Below are 20,933 nucleotides of genomic sequence, written 5' to 3'. Positions count from 1 at the left end.
GTGGTTGTCATCGTGCCCCAACGTTGGACATTTACACACCATCAACTACTGGTTTGTCTGACCAAGATTCAACTATTTTCATGCCTGCTTGATAAAGCCGACATATTGCTGACTGCTGTGTACAACTCACTCAACAGTGGAAATCATAGAAATACTTGCATGTCTTGATACTGAATATCGTATTTACCTGTTGCATAATTCAGAAATGAACATCAGGGATATGTGTGGCCCCACAACAGTGTTGAAAGTTTGAGGTTAACAAATCTTGTCCACTGTGTGGAGTAAGTTGTATGTACACTAGTACTACTGCTGTAGAGACCCATGAAGATCTGGGTTAGAATTGGTCTTCAGCAAACCATGCTTGCTGTAAGAGGCGACTAACAGATGGGTGGTCAGGCTGCTGACCTGGTTCATGCATGTCACTGTATCTCAGTTGCGTAGATGATATCAATGGATTGTCTCGATTATTTACAGACAGCCGTCATATAGCTGGAATATTGGTGAGTGCCAGTCAAACAACAAATACTACACTATACAAGGCACAAGTAAAATATGTATGCCTCAGATAAGAGACACTGGACACTGTCACCTTGCCAACAATGCACAGAGGTCGGAGGTTTCTTAGAAACCACACCTCTCATCGTTTGTTCTAATGCTCGATGGTGTTACCCAGACAGAAACTTTCAGAACCTCCTAATGTGTGGACCTGTTTCTAACGTTGGTGTGGTTGGCTTTCACAATTCTAGATCTGCCCCTTGTGGATGAATGTGTTTCATCATACATTGGACAGTACAGTATAGGTCTCCAGTACCAGTAGTTGAGGATCGGATGGTTACTATGGTTACGGTGCAACCTGTAATATGTTATATTTGGGATTACACTTACTTAGTAAAGTACACATTCTAGTACTTTTTATGGTGGCGTGTGAGGCATCTACTCGCCAGCAAACAAACTATCCACCTAACCACTCAGCTTGGCTTCCACAGAAGGGAAGTCGACAATGGGAGTCTAGATCACGTACTTTGTGTACCCCTCTGATAAGTGTATACTGGCAATGGACTCCACCCCAGAAAGTACTGTAATGTAAATTTTACTAAGAAAGTAATCCCTAATATAACCTATGTAACATCAGGCCACTTCCTAAAAGAAATTGTTTATTCATAGTTTTGGCCTGGAGTCCTGCCAATTTACACTTATCAATACTGTGGAAGTTGAAGGCCATTCACTCACTCGTTGGTGACGTTGTGGTTGGTCAAATTAAAAACATACAAACATAAAAAAATGTTTATTTTTTAATAAAGTTATTACAAAAAGTAAAATATCTTGAAATTGTTCATTTCCAGCCAGTAAAGACTATTTGAATGTTATGCGTAAAGCCGCCCTTTGTCTAGCATATGTCCGAGGTTGATTAAGAAGTAGATTATCAGTGACCCCAAGACCAAACACTGTGACGGTCATGGGGTTGGCGAGTGATGTTGCAGTGACTGTCATGTTGGTGGCGTCCACTGCCAGATCCACAGAGTTGCCGCCGTAGTCGAGGCCGGTGATGGAGAGGCGTGTGGTTGACGGAGGGAGGTTGGGGTTGAACGCTAGTTGTGTATCCTCAATACGGAATCCACCATAACCAAAAATAACTGCCTGTAGATATCCCCCCATACCAGTGTGGAAGTTGACGGCCCCGCTACCATCCGCGTTCTCTGTCCAGATCTGGGGGGAATTTAGACAGTGAATAGCAGTGTTATAACCAAGGACTTATTCTTCCTAGTTAACCAAGCCATTATGATGACGTCGCACTATTGTAGTTGCAGTTGATTCTGAACGTGCAGTTTAATAAGTAAAACTGACACAACCATTGGCCTTTATGCAGAATTATAGAGTTAATAATATCAAACATATTTTAAGTAGGAGAAATCTCTCAAATCTGTTGATTCCGGAAGAAGAATTAGTTTCTCCATTACAGAAAATACATCTCCCAAGTGTTTTGCTTGGTTTGTTGGGACGTTAAACGAACTCTCGGGTTTTACCAAAGCTGTAAACCTCTGCGATCTAAATTCATATTTTCAGTACTTTGAAAATAGGAACATCAAACGATACTATGTATGTTACGATGAATATTCAAATCATGTGCGATATTCAAGTGATTCTCTACTTACATAAAACGGTTTTTGGACATTCAAGATGGTGCGCTGAAACAGTGAGTCGGCCTTGACCTTGTCACCTAGCTGCAACCAGTTGATGGCGAAGATCCCCCAAGTCATTGCTGGGCCACCAGGAGTCACCTAATCACACACGTGCACAGACACGTCTTATTCCACATCCCGATAATGAAGATGATTATCATGATGAATGCCAAACAGACAAAACAATAGGACATCAGTGATCCAAATGTCTTCCTTACACTTGAGTTCCATATTTTCAATAACAAAGCAAACCAAACAAATCAGTCATTCAACCGCATTATAAATCATGCACTCAAACAAAATGATAGTATCTATTAATGCCAGAATAATTTGCTGTAGTACCGCTGGATACCGCTGGGTGGCCTTGAGGTTGAAGTGTTTGCTCATCGAGCCGGAGATCGGGTTTCAAATCCCCAGGGTACAATGTGTGAAACCTGATTCCTGGTATCTTCCATCCGGATATGAATGGAATATAGCCAACTCCGACTGAAGATAATTATAATATGAGACAGATGCAGTCGGACACACACGTGTCCGTGTAATACCTAGTTAACTAGACCCGTAAAGATCCAGGAGAATAACAGGTCTTGGACAACACATGCTTGCCATAAGAGGCGACTGTTTCTCGTCGTAAGAGGCGACTAACGGATCGGGTGGTCAGGCTCCTTTACTTGGTTGATGCATGTCATCGTATCCCAATCGCATAGAACGATGCTCCTGATGTCAATCACTGGGTTGCCTGGTCTCGATTATTTACAGACCGCCGTCATATAGCTGGAATATTGCTGAGTGTGGCGTTAAACAACAAACAAAACCTCATTGACATTCGCTGTGCAGAGTTGCGTCCCCTGGGCACACCATAGTAATTATCGTTGATTCGAATCCCGGTTCTCCTAGATTATGTTTCTAGTTTGTCAGCAGCATACTCGTGGGTTTTACAAAGTGGTAAACGTCTGAGACCTGCATCACACCGAGCTCCCCCCATCAAGCGGACACCTGATATAACTGGAATACTGTACAAACCCAAACTCACTCACTCATCAACTATTAGTGAGGTTACCTTCTCGTAGATAGTGACGTCATTCCTGAGCACATGTTGCGGTAGCTGCGACATCAGTGGGAACTCCAGCATCACCGCGTCCGCCTGCTTCACCACCGTGCCTGCAGACAGAGACAAACACCTACTCTTGCCTGGCGTATCGGAGACCATCAATACACCTTTAACAGGTCTGTTGCAATCTCATTAAAATCAGATCTTAGTTCTCGCTACCGCTAAACAAAGGATCTTTGTAATGAGATTGGGTCTGTGGTTGAATCGAGATTTGAGTAACTGAAAAGACGAGCGAACTGGATTTTACATAACATTTTAGCTGTCACGGCAGTCTAAAAAATAATAAAGTTTATGTAAACAAGTGATCGATAGCAGGAAATAAAAACCAGATTCAATTACATGCAGTTTTCACTTAGTCGACTGTCTCCCATAATCCCCACGGTGTGAAGAAAAAGACGATCCTTCAAATATGTTTGCCATTCCTTGAGAGTAACTCCCCCTCCCCTCTCCCAGCATCATGATCGCCCAAACAATTTGTTGTCATGAGCATTTACGCTGTTTTCGAAATTTTAGTCCCAAAACAATAGTTGTCCTCAATATTTGAACACCTACCTCCTCCTCCGCCATATTAGTATATCATATCTTTGTTTCATAAAGAGTATCCAGTGATGTCGGCTTGCCATTTATATGCATATGTCAGTAACAAAACGGCCATTATTTTGAATAGTAAACACCGACTTCATAGATGTAGCCTATACCTATCTTGTAGGTGTCAAACTCGGGGTGATACTGTAGCTTGTCGTCGAAGGGGATGTACATGTTGTCGGCGATGTCCTGCCAGTTGTCAGGGGCAACCTGACCCGCCATCTTGCTGGAGTACACCCCGGTCAGTAGACTGAGCTTGGCGATGGTGTTGGTGTAGACGGAGTTGCTAACGTTGTAGTGGTACTCGTCCGGCGGCATCACACCTGTTCAATAAGCTTTACCACTGTACACACCCTAGCTGCGACATGACAGATGGGGATGAGAACGCAGGTATAAATTCGTGCACGAGTCTCTATCCCAGTAGGTTAAAATTAAACTCAAAGTTGTAGTATTGTTCTAAATAGTCAGAGGGGCAGTGGGGAAGCCTAGTGGTTAAAGCGTTGGCTCGTTACGCCGAAGACCCGGCGGATACAGAGGGTGTGTGTGTGTGTGTGTGTGTGTGTGTGTGTGTGTGTGTGTGTGTGTGTGTGCCCCACCCCCTTTTTAAAAAAAAGCTGTATCCGCCCATGCCCGTGTTTGGTTCCCCACATGGATACAAAAGGTTTTATGGTAGACATGTTGAGGACATTTCCAAATTTGACGCATCAGTGACAAAAATGATGCAGTTCCCTATTTTTACTTGTAACATATGTTCCGGTGTTTTTTCAGGTGAACAATTGACTTGCCTTTGCATTTGATAGTGATTCATAAACACATGCTCATCATACCTAATAACCGACTCTGTTTGGGGCAGATATTTCTTATGAATATGGAAAGGGTTTTGTCGCTTTTATTTATGGACATACATGTCCTATCTCCAACAGTTTTGTGGTAGTGTTCAGACAGACGTACCATGTATTTCCCACAGATTTGTAGTGGTGTTCCTGACAACCCGCGAGGCCCAGAATTCGGCCATGTTGGTGATAGCGTCCAGTCCCCGCCCCAGGGTGAGGAAGTCGGTGTCGTTTGTGAGTTGAAGATACTGGCGGAACGTCAGGGACACGTCGCCGGTGATGTGTTGTTCCAGATCACCACAAGCCTCTGAAGGACTGGTCTCCATTCCTGAAATATACATGCATGTTTTGGTACCTATTTTTTATCGGTGTTCATAGGCTTAAAAATTGAAATGCTTTGTTTATAGAGCATCGGCACGTCACTTAATATCCTTCGCGTCAGTCATTTTACGACCAATAACAAAATGTCAAATCTCCTGCGTCATATGAAGAATACGATGTTTCCATACATTGCCATGCTTGACAACTGACATTGTAACAAAGAACCGAGACCAATATGTGCCCACTCGTGTTTGTTTGTATTCTTCCCATGAAACATTTATTTTTTTTATTCAGCCGTATACACACTGCCAAGTATGTCATTAACAGCTATAGCACTAGTACAGATCTGATGAATCTGAAAATCAGCGCGATGAAGTGAGTGAGAATTATTTAACGCCGCTTTCAGCAATATTCCAGCATACGGCGGGGGACACGTGAAATGGAGTCCACCCAGTGTACTCATGTTGGGAATCGAACCCGATTCTTGGGTGTGACGAATGAACGCTTTAACCACTAGGCTACCCCACCGCCCCCAGCGTGATGAACATTATCAACGTGTTACAGAATGATGAACTGATCAAAACTTAAACACTATTTCTCTTATAAATTAAAAGTTCTCAAAGATTAAACGAAAAACACAGAATTGTGTTTGTGTTTGTAATATTCGTTTATCCCTTAAGACGGCATTTAGAAGTGGTGAGGTGATGTGAGGTGAAATAGGGTTTAACGTCGCGTCCAAGATTATTGCACTTAAAAAGCGACGTACTGACTCCGAGCCGACCAGTCCTTGTTTTAGCCCCTTAATGCCGTCAGGCAGGGTAACAACAAGTACCATCTTTTGACGGGTATTTTTGGTATGACGCGGACGGGGATCAAACCCCGGACCAGCCGCTCTCCGGGCGGACGCTCAACCACTAGACCACGTAGGCGGTCCATTTAGAAGTGGACAGAACCGGAAGGCATGATGCATCCTGGATAAAACTTATAAATTATTTCTCGTATTTATCGGGAGCTTTACACTTAAAATATGTAAATAAGGCTTTGGTATTACGGGACGTCAATTAATTAAAATTAATCTCTACTTCGTGTTTTGTATTCCTTGACTATCATACTAACTTTCTGTGGAAAGAAAATCAGACCTGTGAATGCCGACTCCCATGGAAATCTGGCTCCGCGGTATCCAGTCGAGTTGGCCAACATCTGGGCTGTTTTCAACGTGCGTATGCGGGTGCCAACCACCGTGCGGCCTAGGTCAGCATGGAGCATCATGATTGGTGGGAACATCCACGTGGACTGGTCCCAGAACACGTGGCCGTTATAATCCTGGGGACGAGTAACTGATGTATACTACTCCAAAGAAGTTAAAGAACACCCGGTTATTTTATATGATTACTAGTATATGGCCACAGATTAACTTCATGTTTAGTCATATGAAAAACAAATCGGGTGTTCTTTAACTTATTTTGATTAGTATGCATTATGTGTAACTACTGTCAACTTTCAAGGCCGGATCCAGCATTTTAAAGGGGAGGGGTCTAAACTATCAAAGATCTCTCGTAGATAATTTTACTGCCTGCATATTGCATTTGGTTTTCAAGAGGGAAGGGGGGGGGGGGGGGGGGGGGGGGGGGTGAGTGTGCCTATGACTTTGATATACGAAGGGGGCTTTTTGACGAATGCCACTTTGAGCGTCAGCGTAATGTTGTGGACAGTAACGCATGTCTTAAACGGTCATCACTTAGGTGAAATCTACTAGCACGGGTATGGTGCTGACAAACCAAATACAATAATCTGCCATGTTGCATGGTTGTGTCATATGACTCCGTGGCTTGGAGCTTAGGAGTGACCATCGTGATGTGAATACTCCCAAATGTTAACCTCCCAAATCACTCAACCTTGAAGACCTGGGTTAGAATTGGTCTTCAGCAACCCATGCTTGTCGTAAGAGGCGACTAACGGCTGATTAGGTCCTATCTGTAGAAGTCAAGCAGTCATCATTGACAAGCAGGAGATACTTTCTACATGGAGTGTGGAGTTCCCTAAGGATCAGTGCTAGGTCCGCTGTTGTTTATACTGTATACAAACACACTACAGATGGTGGTACAGAATCATTGACTGAACCAGCAGACAACTAACAACTGCTCAATTCATCTAAAGCAACGGAAACATCAGTTTCGCTGGGGCACATTACTGAGGGCTCTATTGACATGAAGTCGTGGATGTCATAAAGGAGGCTTAAGTTAAATGACGACTAAACCGAAGCCCTACTAGCTGGAACGAAACATCAACTTTGCAGTTTAGCAGAGACAACCATTACCACTGGATAATCGCAGACTGACTGACAAAGTGAAAAGTCTAGGTATAATCATTGACTCAAACCTCACCCTTGATGCCCAAGTTAACCAGCTTTGCAGATCATGCTACTTTCACTTAGGATGCATTGGTCAGATAAGGAACCACATCACCACAGGGGCGGCTAAGAACCTGATTCAGTCTTTGGTGTTATCCCGGCTAGACTACTGAAACAGCTTGTTGTGGGGGTTGCAAAGCAAACGCGAGACCGTCTCCAGTTAGTGCAGAACACGGCAAACAGGATTGTGACAAGGACATCACGTACGTCACACATCACTCCTGTCCTCAAGCATCTACACTAGCTTCCGGTTGAGTCAAGGATCATGTACAAAATGCTGTCTTTGTCTTACAAGTGTGTCAACAACCGGGCTCCAGCTTATCTTTCCATTCTGCTCCAGCTTCATAATCCACCAAGAACTCTTTGATCAGCAAATCAACACCTGCTATTTAGCTGTTCCTCAGTATAGACTTTCCAGCTATGGACTAAAGACTTTCAGTGTGGCTGCCCCAAAGTTTTTCAAAACTCGTAATTACGAGAAAAAATAGTTTATAATAAGATTCTGTTTATTGCTTTGTCATTATATCACGGTGATTTTCATCATCATCATCATTGTAAACGTAATTACGATTTTTTCCTCGTAATTACGACTTTATTCTCGTATGTCAAGTTTTTGAAGTCGTAATAACGAGTTTTAAAAGAGAAAAAAAAAAAATACCAATATGGTCCTGATGGGCTTTCTAATGGGCTTTCGTAATCAAACAACCTAAGTCCAGTTCATTACGAAAATGCATTACCTTCCCACGGGCGCCGTGGGCTAGTCCTCCTGGCGACAGGCCAACGAATGGCCAGGCGGCATCCTCCTTCAAAGGGAGAGAACTGGTGAGGTAGTAGAGACAGGCATAGTTGATTCTGGCAAGGGTGAGGTTCCCCTCCACATCCACGCGACCCTTCTCCCAAAGATCCCCCCAAGCAGCCACGTGGGAGGAGTATAGCGTCCCATTCGACATTAACGCCATAGCTAACAAAGAATAAGTTACATTTAGACATGAGCGTATTTTATTAGCAGTGTACATAGGTGGATCTGGAGGGATGTGGTGGGGAAATGGGATTTTTGATATTTTGTACCCCTCCCTTTTAAAAATGTTGTATCCGCCCTTGCAGTGTACACTTTGTTTGTTGTCCGATCTTCTCATTATATTTTACGTTACAGAACGCCACGTAAATCTGTAAACTTGCCATACACAGTATATAGGTGACTGATTGAACCGGTATGTAAAATTATAGAAACCATATGGATGTCTTTAAACGCAGATTGCATTACAGAAACCCAGACGACTGTCCGAAATTATTATAATATTTCGAACAGGCAGGTGACTGTATATAGGTGCTGACAGTCGTCTGGTTTCTGTTACATTATATATTAGTTCAAACAGTTGCACGCCTTGCTGTACCATTTTCATTACCAAATGATTTTAAATGTAACTTTTATATCAACATCTGATTTTTTTTTATGACAATAGCTTTTATCCTGCACTATCCTGCTGTAGCTATTAAATCGTGATTTTCATTCAGATTTTCATTCAGATTTTCATTCATTACAGAAAGGCGTGTGGCTGTCTGAACTAATCTATGATATTACAGAAAGTGAGACGACTCTCTGAACTTACAGAAAGCCAGACGACTGTCTGCCCTTACAGAAAGTGAGACGACTGTCTGAACTTACAGAAAGCCAGACGACTGTCTGAACTTACAGAAAGCCAGACGACTGTCTGAACTTACAGAAAGTGAGACGACTGTCTGAACTTACAGAAAGTGAGACGACTGTCTGAATTTACAAAAAGCCAGACGACTGTCTGAACTTACAGAAAGTGAGACGACTGTCTGAACTTACAGAAAGTGAGACGACTGTCTGAACGTTCAGAAAGTGAGACGACTGTCTGAACGTACGGAAAGCCAGACGACTGTCTGAACTTACAGAAAGGGAGACGACTGTCTAGACTTACAGACAGAAATTTCAGACAGAAAGTTTGGCGATTCCCTTCTGAAAACCAGTACCTATGTGTACACTAGAAAGTAACATAGTAACCACATAGTAGCCAGATGCCAATACGGCATTATCACCATTATCAGTACAGCAAGTTAGATGACAGATTAATTTGATGACGGTTTCTTGTCTCTGACCTTGGTTGAAGCCGTCGATGGCCTTGCTTTTGTCTGTGCTGATAGACGTGAAGAAAACAACATCCTCCTTGGAGATGCCTCCCGGAAGTGACGCTCTGCTGGGGATGTTGCTGGAAAAAACTGTCACCGGCGTCACCGGTGCCACCGCAAAGTACTCAGCTTCTTTGGTGTAGCCGCTCTTTGAACTAGTGGAATACAAAATGGCTGATCACCACCGTGTCTATTACTGTACATGTGAGGTCATGGCTTCTCCGGACGTCTAGGGTGTAGCACTTCTCTGTGTCCCTATTCGTGCCGGGGTTCCTTGAGACCCGTTTGGCCTTGAGTCAAAATAGGCCCACCCGGGTTAAGATAGGCATGTTGTTAAAAGCAACTATTTTTGATCGGGACAGGCTGTGTGATTTGGCTGAATGGGCGTCATCCCATCTCGATTTCGTCATTTGCCTGGTCCCGACTCCATTATGTACATGCCGCCGTGAAATACATCGAATATTTGAGACTACGGCGTTTTAACACCATTCACTCATTTCCTTTTTTGTTTGGCGATTCATTTCCATAGGAAGCTTGTGTATATCACCGTTGTTTCCCACATAGTCTGTCAGCACTATAACCGTGCTCGTGGGTTTCACAGAAAATGGTAAATGTCTCATACCTGCATCACTCCGGGCTTTCCTCCCACATTAAGCTGACACGTCTTGATATAACTGGAATACTGATCAAAGCGGCGTTAAACTCACTCACTCACACCCACCATAACAAAACATTATCAAACGTTCGTCAATACTGATCTTCATCCAACACGAATATTGCCGAACAGGTGGACGTCTTTGCATCTCCATCGTCAACAAGCTGCCCAACTCAAGTTAATTACCCCATCGTTTATATATAAATATTGTTTATGTGTATTCATTGTAGATATAAACATTTTAAGTTAAACTCACGTGATCTGACCGCTGTCGTCAACCTTCGTCCAAGTGATGTCGTCACTGGCTGTGCCGTTGTTGACGTGTAAGGTCACCGCGACGTCACTGTTGCGGTTGTCGGACGTGTCGGCTATGATCAGCTCTATGGCGATCACGCTCGTCACCACTCTGTGTGCATACATACGTAGTTCAACGTAGAACCCATCTCCGTCATAGCGCTCATAGTATACACCTGTGATATACAGACAGACAATATATTTCAGTAACAATTTCATTTCTTTATTTGTAGCTTTTTGCTAAGTATAAACCCACATTTTGAAGGGCAAGATTATCGCCTGTTTGCATTATCTGTGTGAATTGTATTAGGGATAGATCTGCAGTGTAATATGGCGTTTTATACATACTTGTTATAGTGGCATATTTTTCACATATAGACATCACATGTTTTTCATCTTCAATATATTTACAGTTTGGGGGCAAACAAAAATCTCAAAATCGTTCATTATGGGAAGTGTAGCTGTGTCTTCTAATTTCCACATGTAAACGGAAACTATTACACGTAAACTTTGAAATATATATCATAATGTAATGTGGAAAGTCGTTTGTTCAATAACGTTCTGTGTACAACATAGATTTTTACTGAACAATCTTTACATTTCGAAGATATTTCCAGTTTTGCATTTTCCCGAGGCAAGGGAATTAACCGACTATGTGGAAACTGGACTTTTGCAGTCGGTTAACTCCCTTGACTCGGGAAGATGTCAGTTTGAATACAGACTATATGATGGTTTTTGGTGCAATTCGTTTAGGAATAATGTTATATCGCCGATTTCTTGTTGATATACACTATGATATTAATAGAGAGACGTGGCTCAGGAATTGGCACTTCTAGAATGTGTTATTTAAGTTGTCCAAACACCACTTTGTCTGCTACCCCAACTTTATGTGTACATCTATAGTAATCTTCCCTGATTAGATAAAGATAATGTCAGAGGTTCACACAAGGCACTAATTACTATCTTTAAAACCGGGGCTGGAAAGAGGCACCAGATCGTGGCACAAAATCCTTCATTAAAAAAAATAATATTTTTTTATTTCTTTAAAAAATAAGAAGGAAAAAGTCCCTCTTTCATGTGTATACACATTTATGCATCGAGACGTTATGTGTGTTTTCGTATATACATTTTCATAAACTCAACTCCGCTTGACATTACCCGGGAGTTCACCATTCAGGCGTCATCGAGACAAGGCAGCCATTTTGACCAACGATGTCTATTTTAGTCGCCGTTCGACTCTTACTAGTAATAGTTTTATGTTGATGTATCAGTATAAGGGGCGGTCGGGTAGCCTTGTGTTAAGCGTCAACTCATCACGCGAACGTCCGGGTTCGATTCCCCATATGGGTAAACTCACCCACTCACTCATAAATAGAGCCTTAATCTATAGATGGGCGTCTACTGCTCATCGAGTCCTCATCAGAAATGTCTTGGATTCATCTTGATGCTGAAGAAACCTAATCGACGTAATCTAGCTAACATGTATAAACATCTATTTCAAAATGGGTCCGTTTTATTTGATTTTTGTTTGTTGTTTAACGCCCTTCTCAGCAATATTCCAGCTATATGACGGCGGTCTGTAAATAATCGATTCTGGACTAGACAACCCTGGATGTATATCACGATCATCGATCTACGCAATTGGGATACGATGACATGCATCAACCAAGTCAGCGAGCCTGACCACCCGATCCCGTTAGTCGCCTCTAACGACAAGCATGGGTTGCTGAAGACCTATTCTACCCCGGATCTTCAAGGGTCCCATTTTATAAATATGATATTTAAATACGTCTGTGGAATCTCACCTCTGCCAATGTCAAGGGCGAATTTCTTAGTGACGTTGCTAGGGGTAATGGAGGTGATGGAGACGGCCACGGTGGACGGAAGTCGGGCTCTGTGACTGTCCCGTTCCTTGCCGTTATACAGACCATTCATGAACATGGAGTCGCCCTTGACGACTGTGGCCACGTGGCCATTGCCGATCTCGGGCCATAGGCGTTCATCTTTCGGGTACCTATCGGTGAGACCATGTATAAAGGTATGCTGGAATGTTCATTTTAATATTGAATATTTCTGTATAGACACATACATAGATAGCATGAAGATATTCTTTTCCCGTGGGGAGAATTAACCTAGACCAGAAGATAGGACCAAAGGTTCTGCAGCTAACCTTTTCAGTCTTGTGTATCGAACAGGTGAGGTAAAATGTGGTTGAACGTCGCCCCAGATTACCGCACTTGTATAGCACGAGTGTGTTTTTCGCTGCATGTACTAGTTCTGACTGATGCCGATTTTATAGTGCTAGCCCACTGAGATACCATGCTGCAATTTAACAGGAATACCCCACTCAGACACAGTATACTGACTTCGAGCCGACCAGCTCCTTAATGCTGAGCGCCAGGCAGGGTAACAACAAGTACCATATTTTAACGTCTTTTGGTATGACGCCGCCGGGATCTAACCCCGGACCACTCGCTATCCGGGCGGACGCTCTACCACTAGACAACGGAGGCGGTCAACGGGACCCTTATATCCACACATATGGGTACGAAAACACACCAGTCCAGCTAGGTCCTGGCCTCCAAAATCATAAGGAATATGTTATATTGCCTCTTATCCTATATCTAGAAATATAAGGTCGAAAAATACATGGTCTTTGTCTAATCGACATTTGTACAGTTTGATCGATCTTTGAAAGATATGTAAACGTCTTGGAGCTAGATGTACATGACACGAAGACTGAGAAAAGGGTATGTACCTATTATGATATACCAGTACTCTACTACGTATACTCGTGCGAAGACAATAACCCCATCAAGTTTGAATTTACCGTGTTCCAAATCAAGCGTTAAGTGGCCTTGATCATGATCACTAACTCAATACTCCACATCCAATTTCAATGTCTCAATTTTTGCCTTGCAGTGATAATGGAAATCAGGAACTTGGATTGTCCTTTCTCCTTTATAAGTGCGATATTCGTAGCCATCCTCGATTTATTGACGGTCAAGAGAGACAACCGAGGTCATGAAATGTGACAGAATCCTCGAAGATGAACAAGGGAGATAGTTCTATGGATGTACAACTTTTTTATTACAATGGATTTCAGTGTAGATATATACTTACACCGTTATGTTTGTTTTGTTTGTTTGTTTGTTGTTTAACGCCGCAATATTCCAGCTATATGACGGCGGTCTTAAAATAATCGGGGCTGTACTAGACAATCCAGTGATTGACATCATGAGCATCGATGTACGCAAATGGGAAACGATGACATGAAACAAAAAAGTCAGCGAGCCTGACCACCCGATCACGTACTCGCCTCTTCCGACAAGCAGTTGCTTTTTAAGGCAAGTGTGGGTTGCTGAAGACCTATTCTATCCTGGATCTTCACGGGTCCTAACACCGTTATGAAGCACACGTATATCCAGAGAACTATCTCCCTTGTACACCATACTAACTTCTAAATGTCACTTTAGTAAAGAAGTTACCCTCGAAGATATTTGTTTGTTGTTAAACGGCGTACTCAGCAATACACCAGTATAACGGCAGTCTGTAAATAACCGAGTCTGGACAAAGTACCCAGTGATTGACATCATGAGCATTAATCCACGCAATTGGTATGCAGTAGCATGCATCAACAAAGTCAGCGACCCAGACCTACGGAACCCGTTATTCGATTCTTACGACAAGCATTGATTGCTGAAGACCAATTCTATCAAGGACCTTAAGGGAGGCTTCGGAGGTGATCAATATCCGCAGGCCAGGACAGCTGTTATATTATCTGTTTAACTCAAGTTTTTTCTAAGTCAATCTAGATAAACAAACTATTCCCCTCGTGATATTTCACGACAATGGCCACAGTTAACACAAAGGCCATAGAATCTTGCCTCCCTCCACATCAATATGTGGGTGCAACTTACTCATCGAACTCAAACACGGTTGCGTCTTGGGGAAGAGGGGAAGGCGGGGCCTTGTCAGCGTCACAGGACACTCTGTAACGCGTGTCACCATGACGATTCGTACATATCCTGTCTGATGACCCATGTCCATGAGGCGTGGTGACTCCAGCAGACTGACCGAACGACCCTATTAAATGGACATCTGGACTTTTACGGGAATCCATCCACGACACGACGTTGCCCGTGTCTCTGTGTCCGTAGGTGTGAAGAAGCAGCATCATTGTGGTGACGACAAGTGTCAGGAAACCCGCCATCATGACGCCCTGGATGGAAACCTGGATTGAATAATTGCCGCATATTTGTACCATTCATCACTGATGAGGACATGAAGCTGTCTGTTGTGCCGGAGTAGCTCTTATTGCACCACCCATTTTAATGTATACAACATTCCTTCTTACATTCCAGTAACGATCTCCATTCGCAACCCTAGTCTCGCTTAGTCATGATAAAATTTACAGTCAACAAACAACTGAAATGCTGTTTTAATGTTATATTGAAGTTACATTCGGAACACACCTTTGATAAGAAACAAAAAATGTATCTCGGAAACTGCTTCAAGGCTAGATGTCACCCCAATTTCAGGCTAGATGTCGCAATTAATATAATCCAAATCAGAGCTTGACATCTGCCGTTGACCTATATTTCCTCATCATGATGTTAAGTGTTTTCCTAAGGAACTAATTATACTTATCTTGAAATGTGTGATGTTACGACTGCTAATCGCGTGGCAATATTTTCGACCATATAACGACGGGAAAATCCTCATTTTCCAATCTTATATAGCTAGTGGTATATTTCGGCTGCTGCATCACGTAATCAGTGATATTTCAGCTATATACAGTATCCAGCGGTTACAATAGCCCAGCATGGCGACAAGATACGGTGGTGTGTGTGTACGTGCGTGCGTGCGTGCGTGTGTACGTGCGTGCGTGCGTGCGTGATTGCGTACGTGTGTGCGTGTATGTTGTTTAACGCCACGCCCTGCATTATTGCTGCTATATGACGGCGATCCGTAAAAAATCCAGTATGGACCAGACAATCCAGTGATTGACATCATGAGCATCGATCTACGCAATTCTGATACGATGACACGATTCAACCAAGTCTCACCACTCGATCCCGTTATTGCTAACGGGACTCTTAAATCCACACATTTGGGTACGATGACACACCAGTCCAGCCAGGTCCTGGCCTCCGAAACCATGATGAATATATGTTATATTTTGCCTCCCATCACGATTCTAGATCCTATATTTAGTAATATATGGTCGGAAAATACACGCGAGGTTGTGCACACATTACTGTCAATAGAACCTATGTTACACCTACCTTATATTCAAACCGCACTCTGTTCTTACACTATTGATAGTTGTCAGTAAGTGGTTAGACATACACCCCAGCTGTCCACCCTCACAACAAGGTGGTCGTGACCTTTGCCCCTAGGTTAATCTAAGATACATACCATATGGATCCCGTATCTGGAGCAGCATGTGCCTCAGCATCGGTAGTCACGCCCCCTTCCGTCCCCGCTATAAGGCGTGATCGGTTCAACTGTTGAAACATGACGAAGTTGCTGGTCATAAAATACAGCGCGCTATCCAATGCACTTTATAAGAGGTATATAAACATGCCATTTTTATAAGAAGCACTGATTGGACCTATATCAGAAGCCGAAAAGATAACGGTATAACGAATTACGGACCGACGCTTGTCCATAATAAAAGCGTGTAAAAATTAAATTACTCTGATATGACCTTGATTTGCTACCAATTAGCAAATAACTGCCTGTATGTATGTTTGTCTACAAACCACTTTACGACGTTTGGGCAACAAGTCCTCCAGTTGTGCATTTTGCGATTCAGATAATGTGTTAACAATTTTAGAATACATATCTTTGCGTTTCCACGGAAACATGCTGTGAATAGGACAGTAGCATTGTATACTATTGCGTTCTTCGTCTATGTTGTACAGAAACGATGTATATATATATATATATAAACCTATCATTGTAATGATTGTACTGACCAGAGACCGTATGCCGGTATCTGTGCTGACCGTCTAGAATAAGCCTGGCTGCAGTCAAGTATAGAGTTGCATGTCGACTGCAAGACAAGTTGTCTATCTGTGCCAGCGCCTGGCCGATATCCACGCTGCAAAACAAGCCAGACAAACCTGGCAATGTGTTTATGGAGATCCTATTTCACACCACAATGTTACATCAGTCGCTGTGCAGTACTTTGTCCCTAAGCCTTGTAAGAATCAGCTTTTCGTTGTTCGAATCCCAGGTGGACTCCGATTACGATCCTTGGTCAAATTACATTATCTGGACCTAAAAAGTCCGCCTATCTAATTCCTAACGAGTTGTCAGCCGGCCATACGTTTTCGCACATTCAGTTTTTTTCAAAACTATCTGTTGGTAAGTGAATGAATGTGGTTTTACGCAATATTCAAGCTATATCACAGCAGGGGACACCAAAAATGGGCATCACACACTGAATGGGGAATCGAACACTGGTCTTCGGCGTGACGAGCGAGCGCTTTAACCACTAGGTTACCCCACCACACCGCAATTAGTTGGAAGCTTCGTGAGCGACACTGAACACCACGCGTTGTAGATCATACTGCAAACGTATACCCATTGGTACTGTGGTCGAACCCACACTGTGCAATTTCGTCCCTAGGCTTTCCAGAAACCTATGAATCCCGGTTCGCCCTGAGTATGTTTCTTGGTTTCTCAGTACCACACCCGTGCTAGTGTGGTTCACTAAAATGGTAAACATCTGAGATCTCCATAACTTCGGGCTTTCCTCCCACATCAAGCTGAGATGTCGTGATATAACCGGAATACTGTTTAAAGCGGCGTTATACCCAACTCACACACTGTCTGTGTAGTTGAGCCCTTGCACTCTGGGTCCTATTAACCGATAGCAGCAACCTATTTAACCAATGGAAATGTAGAGGAAGATTGGGGACGAATTCTGCCTCATGGAACAGAGATACGTTCTTGTATCCATGCTTACATTTCTCTTAGCCTGTCACTTAAGCTTCTGAGTAATTTATTCTACAATAAAAAAACCAATTGCATCTGATTCCTTGTGATTGGCGAAGCAAACACTTTTTTGCGCTCGTTTCCATGACCGATTTTTTAAGGTCAAGCCCAGTAACGGATTACTGTTTCCTGGTTGACTTATGATGCAATGGGTGACACTTGTGTTGCAATTCTTTTTGTCGTGTTAACAATAAAATAAGCAGTCTGTGAAATTATTAAAGTGGACGTATATATTTATAAGAGTAATCTTCAATGTGTTTTTTGCTTATGTATAAAACGGAATACGTTACCCGGATTTAGTTTGCACACTGGGTTTTCACGTTAATACCTCCATAAAATATGTCAATTCTTAAATATTCTTGTTCTGCACTTCTGAGATAAATATATTATTGTGTCCACCACAAGCTCAAATTCTATACCTTTATCTCCAATAGCCTCCATGTGTTCTTGAGCTGTCTTTCCATAAATTTGCATCAATTTTTCTACCAGACCCTAACCAATACACTTATTTCCCAAACATAATTCTGTCCTCTACTTTCAACTTCCTTTACTATCTATAGCATACCACTTTGGTGTCAGGGACTTGCCCTTTCCTCTTGCAAGACTTGTCCATTCCCCAGACCTTCTCCCCGGCAAGGACTGGACCTGTCCCTCTTCGTCGTAGGTCCACCGACCATAAGGATCCTTCTTGATAGCCCCAACGTCGAGTGATCTCTAACGGCCAACTTCTAAAGTAGAGCGAGCGAGTTTGGTTCAACACCGCTTTGAACACTATATCAGTTATATCACGGCGTGTCAGCATAATGTAGGAAGAAAACCCGAAGTGATGCAGGTCTCAGACGTTTACCACTTTGGTGAAACCGCGAGCGCAGGTATGAAAACAAACCCAGAAACATAATCAGGGCTAACTGGGATCATATGGTCGCAACTATATACATCTAATTGCATGCCTCAGAAGACTAGGCCATCCTTGAGAAGAGTGAGGAGGTTTAAGAATAAAGTCGTCTTTGAACCTATAAAATTGAAATTATTGAAATCCTGGGGCATTTGTTCTGATCTAGTTAAATTCACACACAAAAAAACATCTTTTCATCTATATTGCTTTCGTTTTGTGACCATGTACATTTTTTTATTCATCATATTTACTAGTTTGCTAACATTCTATTATGATGTAGAAATAAACCTTTCATTGTCCCTTTTATATGCTTTGTTTGTTTGTTTGTTTATTTGTTGTATAACGCTGCTCTCAGCAATATTCAAACTATATGACGGCAGTCTGTAAATAATCGAGTCTGGACCAGACAATCCAGTGACTGACATCATGAGCATCGATCCACGCAATTGGGATATGATGACATGCATCAACCAAAGTCAGCGAGTCTGACCACCCGATCCCGCTAGTGGCCTCTCAGGAAGCATGGGTTGCTGAAGACCTATTCAACCCCACATCTTCACAGGTCCCCTTTTTTTTATATGAAGAGTATGTGGTATGCTAAATAACATTCCAATTCATTTTTTAGCAAATGTTTATGTTGATCCAGCCCAAACCTCTGCCTCTGTCTTGACTGCTTTTTCGTCATCTCCTCTGAAACCTAAGCGTTTATTAACCTGGCAATTTATGTATGTGAACCCAGGAATGTTGTCTCTAAATCTGCTCACGGAGCTCTGATCCGACTTAAAATGTCTGTCATAACGAGTGAGTTGGGTTTAACGCTGCTTTTAACAGTATTCCAGTCATATCGCAGCGTGTCAGCTTAATGTGGGAGGAAAGCCCGAAGTCATGCAGGTCTCAGACATTTACCACTTCGGTGAAATCCACGAGCACGGGTATGGTGCTGACAAACCTAGAAACTTATTTTGCCCGATACGAACCCACAATCATAGGTTTCTGGCGTGCCCAAGGGACGCAACTCTGCACAGCGAATCCCGGCGCCTTAGACGACTGGGCCACCCGTGCCCCCCTGTCGTAAAGAAAATGTCATTAACACCCTTTGCTCAGCAACTGCTCTCCTGTACATTATATATACTGTAATCATGAGGTGTGCACAACAATTACATGTTACATATTGCTGTGATGATATTTTCAAAATGTAAAATTTGACAAGAAATGTAGGGTAGTGGCTGCCGACAGTGCAATGGCAGTCATGGTGAACATGCAATGTTGGCCCCTGCAAAGCCAGTTATGCATGTATCATTGTGTTATTTAATTAACAAGTTGTGGGGATGTCTGTTTTTTAGAGTTTTCTTCTTGTGCTTATTTTTCCTTGCCAGTGTGTGACCTTTCTGAACTATTGCAATATTCCAGAGTGAGTGAGTGAGTGAGTGAGTTTGGTTTTACGCCGCTTTTAGCAATATTCCAGCAATATCACACCGGGGAACACCAGAAATGGGCTTCACACATTGTACCCATGTCAGGAATCGAACCCAGGTCTTCGGCGTGACGACCGAACGCTTTAACCACTAGGCAACAGACCGCCCCTAATATATCAGAGAAACATAGGTGAGCTACAGAGCCTTAAGGATCTATATCCTATAACTGAGTTTACAAATGTACACAGATGGGTACAAAACAACTTTATAGTTCACATGTCAACTAAACTAAACCTTTTTCAATAATTGTTACTTGGCAATGGTATGATCACTGCATGTTTTGTCCATTTTCCAAAGGTCACAGACCCCCGCATATTTTCACGGACTTGTCTCAAGAAAACAATTTTCCACTTCACCTCTATGACATTATGTAACATACGATTTCACTATTAAACAATTCCTTTGATGTGAGGCTCAGAACGTTTCAAGTAACCCTTGTTTAAAAGCAGCATTAATCTGACCTAGTACAAGCAGCACACATAAAGGCATGCATCCACACACATCGTTACAAGTGCAAAAATCTTAACGTTAAACCCCATTTCACCTTGCCTAACTTCACTAGATCACGTAGATGAAATGGTTCATTACATTGTGCTCAACTTGTGTGTACTGGCGAGCACCTGGGCTCACTTGCACAAAGCCATCTTAGCGCTATGACTATTGTAAGCCTATGTTAAAATATGGGAATTACGATCACCTTAGCACTAAGATTGCTCTGTACAAGTGGGCCCTGATGGATGAGCAGTGCTCCTCAACCCCTATGAGAACTACTAAGACTTGAAGTTCACATGTTCTCACGGCAACTACTTGAAATAAAGTTGATATCTCTTTGATTCTTTATTCACCCCCATTTCCAGATACAGTAAACTACGATTATAATGAACTCAAAGGGACCACTAGTTTTAATTCATTGTATCCGTTGTTCGTTATAGGCATTTTGACCGTCAGACATCTTTGATCAAGTCATGTGACCACATCAAGTTACTTGATAAATAACAAAAGTGTGCACTGT

General features: G+C 42.6%; 1 protein-coding gene across 3 annotated transcripts; it reads right to left on the bottom strand.

The window, feature by feature from the left end:
• Positions 1-1,270: 1,270 nt before the first annotated feature.
• On the bottom strand, positions 1,271-16,666 carry LOC124122908 (protein-glucosylgalactosylhydroxylysine glucosidase-like). Of its 3 annotated transcripts, none has more exons than XM_046486106.2 (13): positions 16,528-16,666; positions 15,965-16,053; positions 14,464-14,777; positions 12,349-12,557; positions 10,506-10,719; positions 9,565-9,749; positions 8,178-8,401; positions 6,170-6,353; positions 4,828-5,037; positions 3,990-4,199; positions 3,241-3,341; positions 2,154-2,279; positions 1,271-1,707 (listed from the first exon to the last, which is right to left on the bottom strand). In XM_046486106.2, the coding sequence occupies exons 2-13, from the start codon at positions 15,965-15,967 to the stop codon at positions 1,354-1,356; spliced, it is 2,334 nt and encodes a 777-aa protein (XP_046342062.2). In that variant the 5' UTR covers positions 15,968-16,053; positions 16,528-16,666; the 3' UTR covers positions 1,271-1,353. The 3 variants fall into 3 exon arrangements, with proteins under 3 accessions (XP_046342062.2, XP_048258911.1, XP_046342069.2); XM_048402954.1 differs by having other exon boundaries at positions 16,558-16,638; XM_046486113.2 differs by lacking the exons at positions 15,965-16,053; positions 16,528-16,666 and adding an exon at positions 15,832-15,956.
• Between the last annotated feature and the right edge of the window lie 4,267 nt (positions 16,667-20,933).

This window comes from Haliotis rufescens, unplaced genomic scaffold (genome assembly GCF_023055435.1).
Source record: "Haliotis rufescens isolate VD_foot unplaced genomic scaffold, xgHalRufe1.0.p SCAF_3, whole genome shotgun sequence".
Lineage (NCBI taxonomy): Eukaryota > Metazoa > Mollusca > Gastropoda > Lepetellida > Haliotidae > Haliotis > Haliotis rufescens.
This window is presented reverse-complemented; position numbering and strand designations above follow the sequence as displayed.

What these genes read in the sequence shown, in the direction of transcription:
- LOC124122908 (XM_046486106.2), bottom strand. An exon ending in ATGGGAGTCGGCATTCACAG is followed by an intron (nt 5,038 to 6,169) that starts GTCTGATTTTCT and finishes TGTATATTTCAG; the next exon opens with GAATGGAGACCAGTCCTTCA. An exon ending in ATGTCCAAAAACCGTTTTAT is followed by an intron (nt 1,708 to 2,153) that starts GTAAGTAGAGAA and finishes AATTCCCCCCAG; the next exon opens with ATCTGGACAGAGAACGCGGA.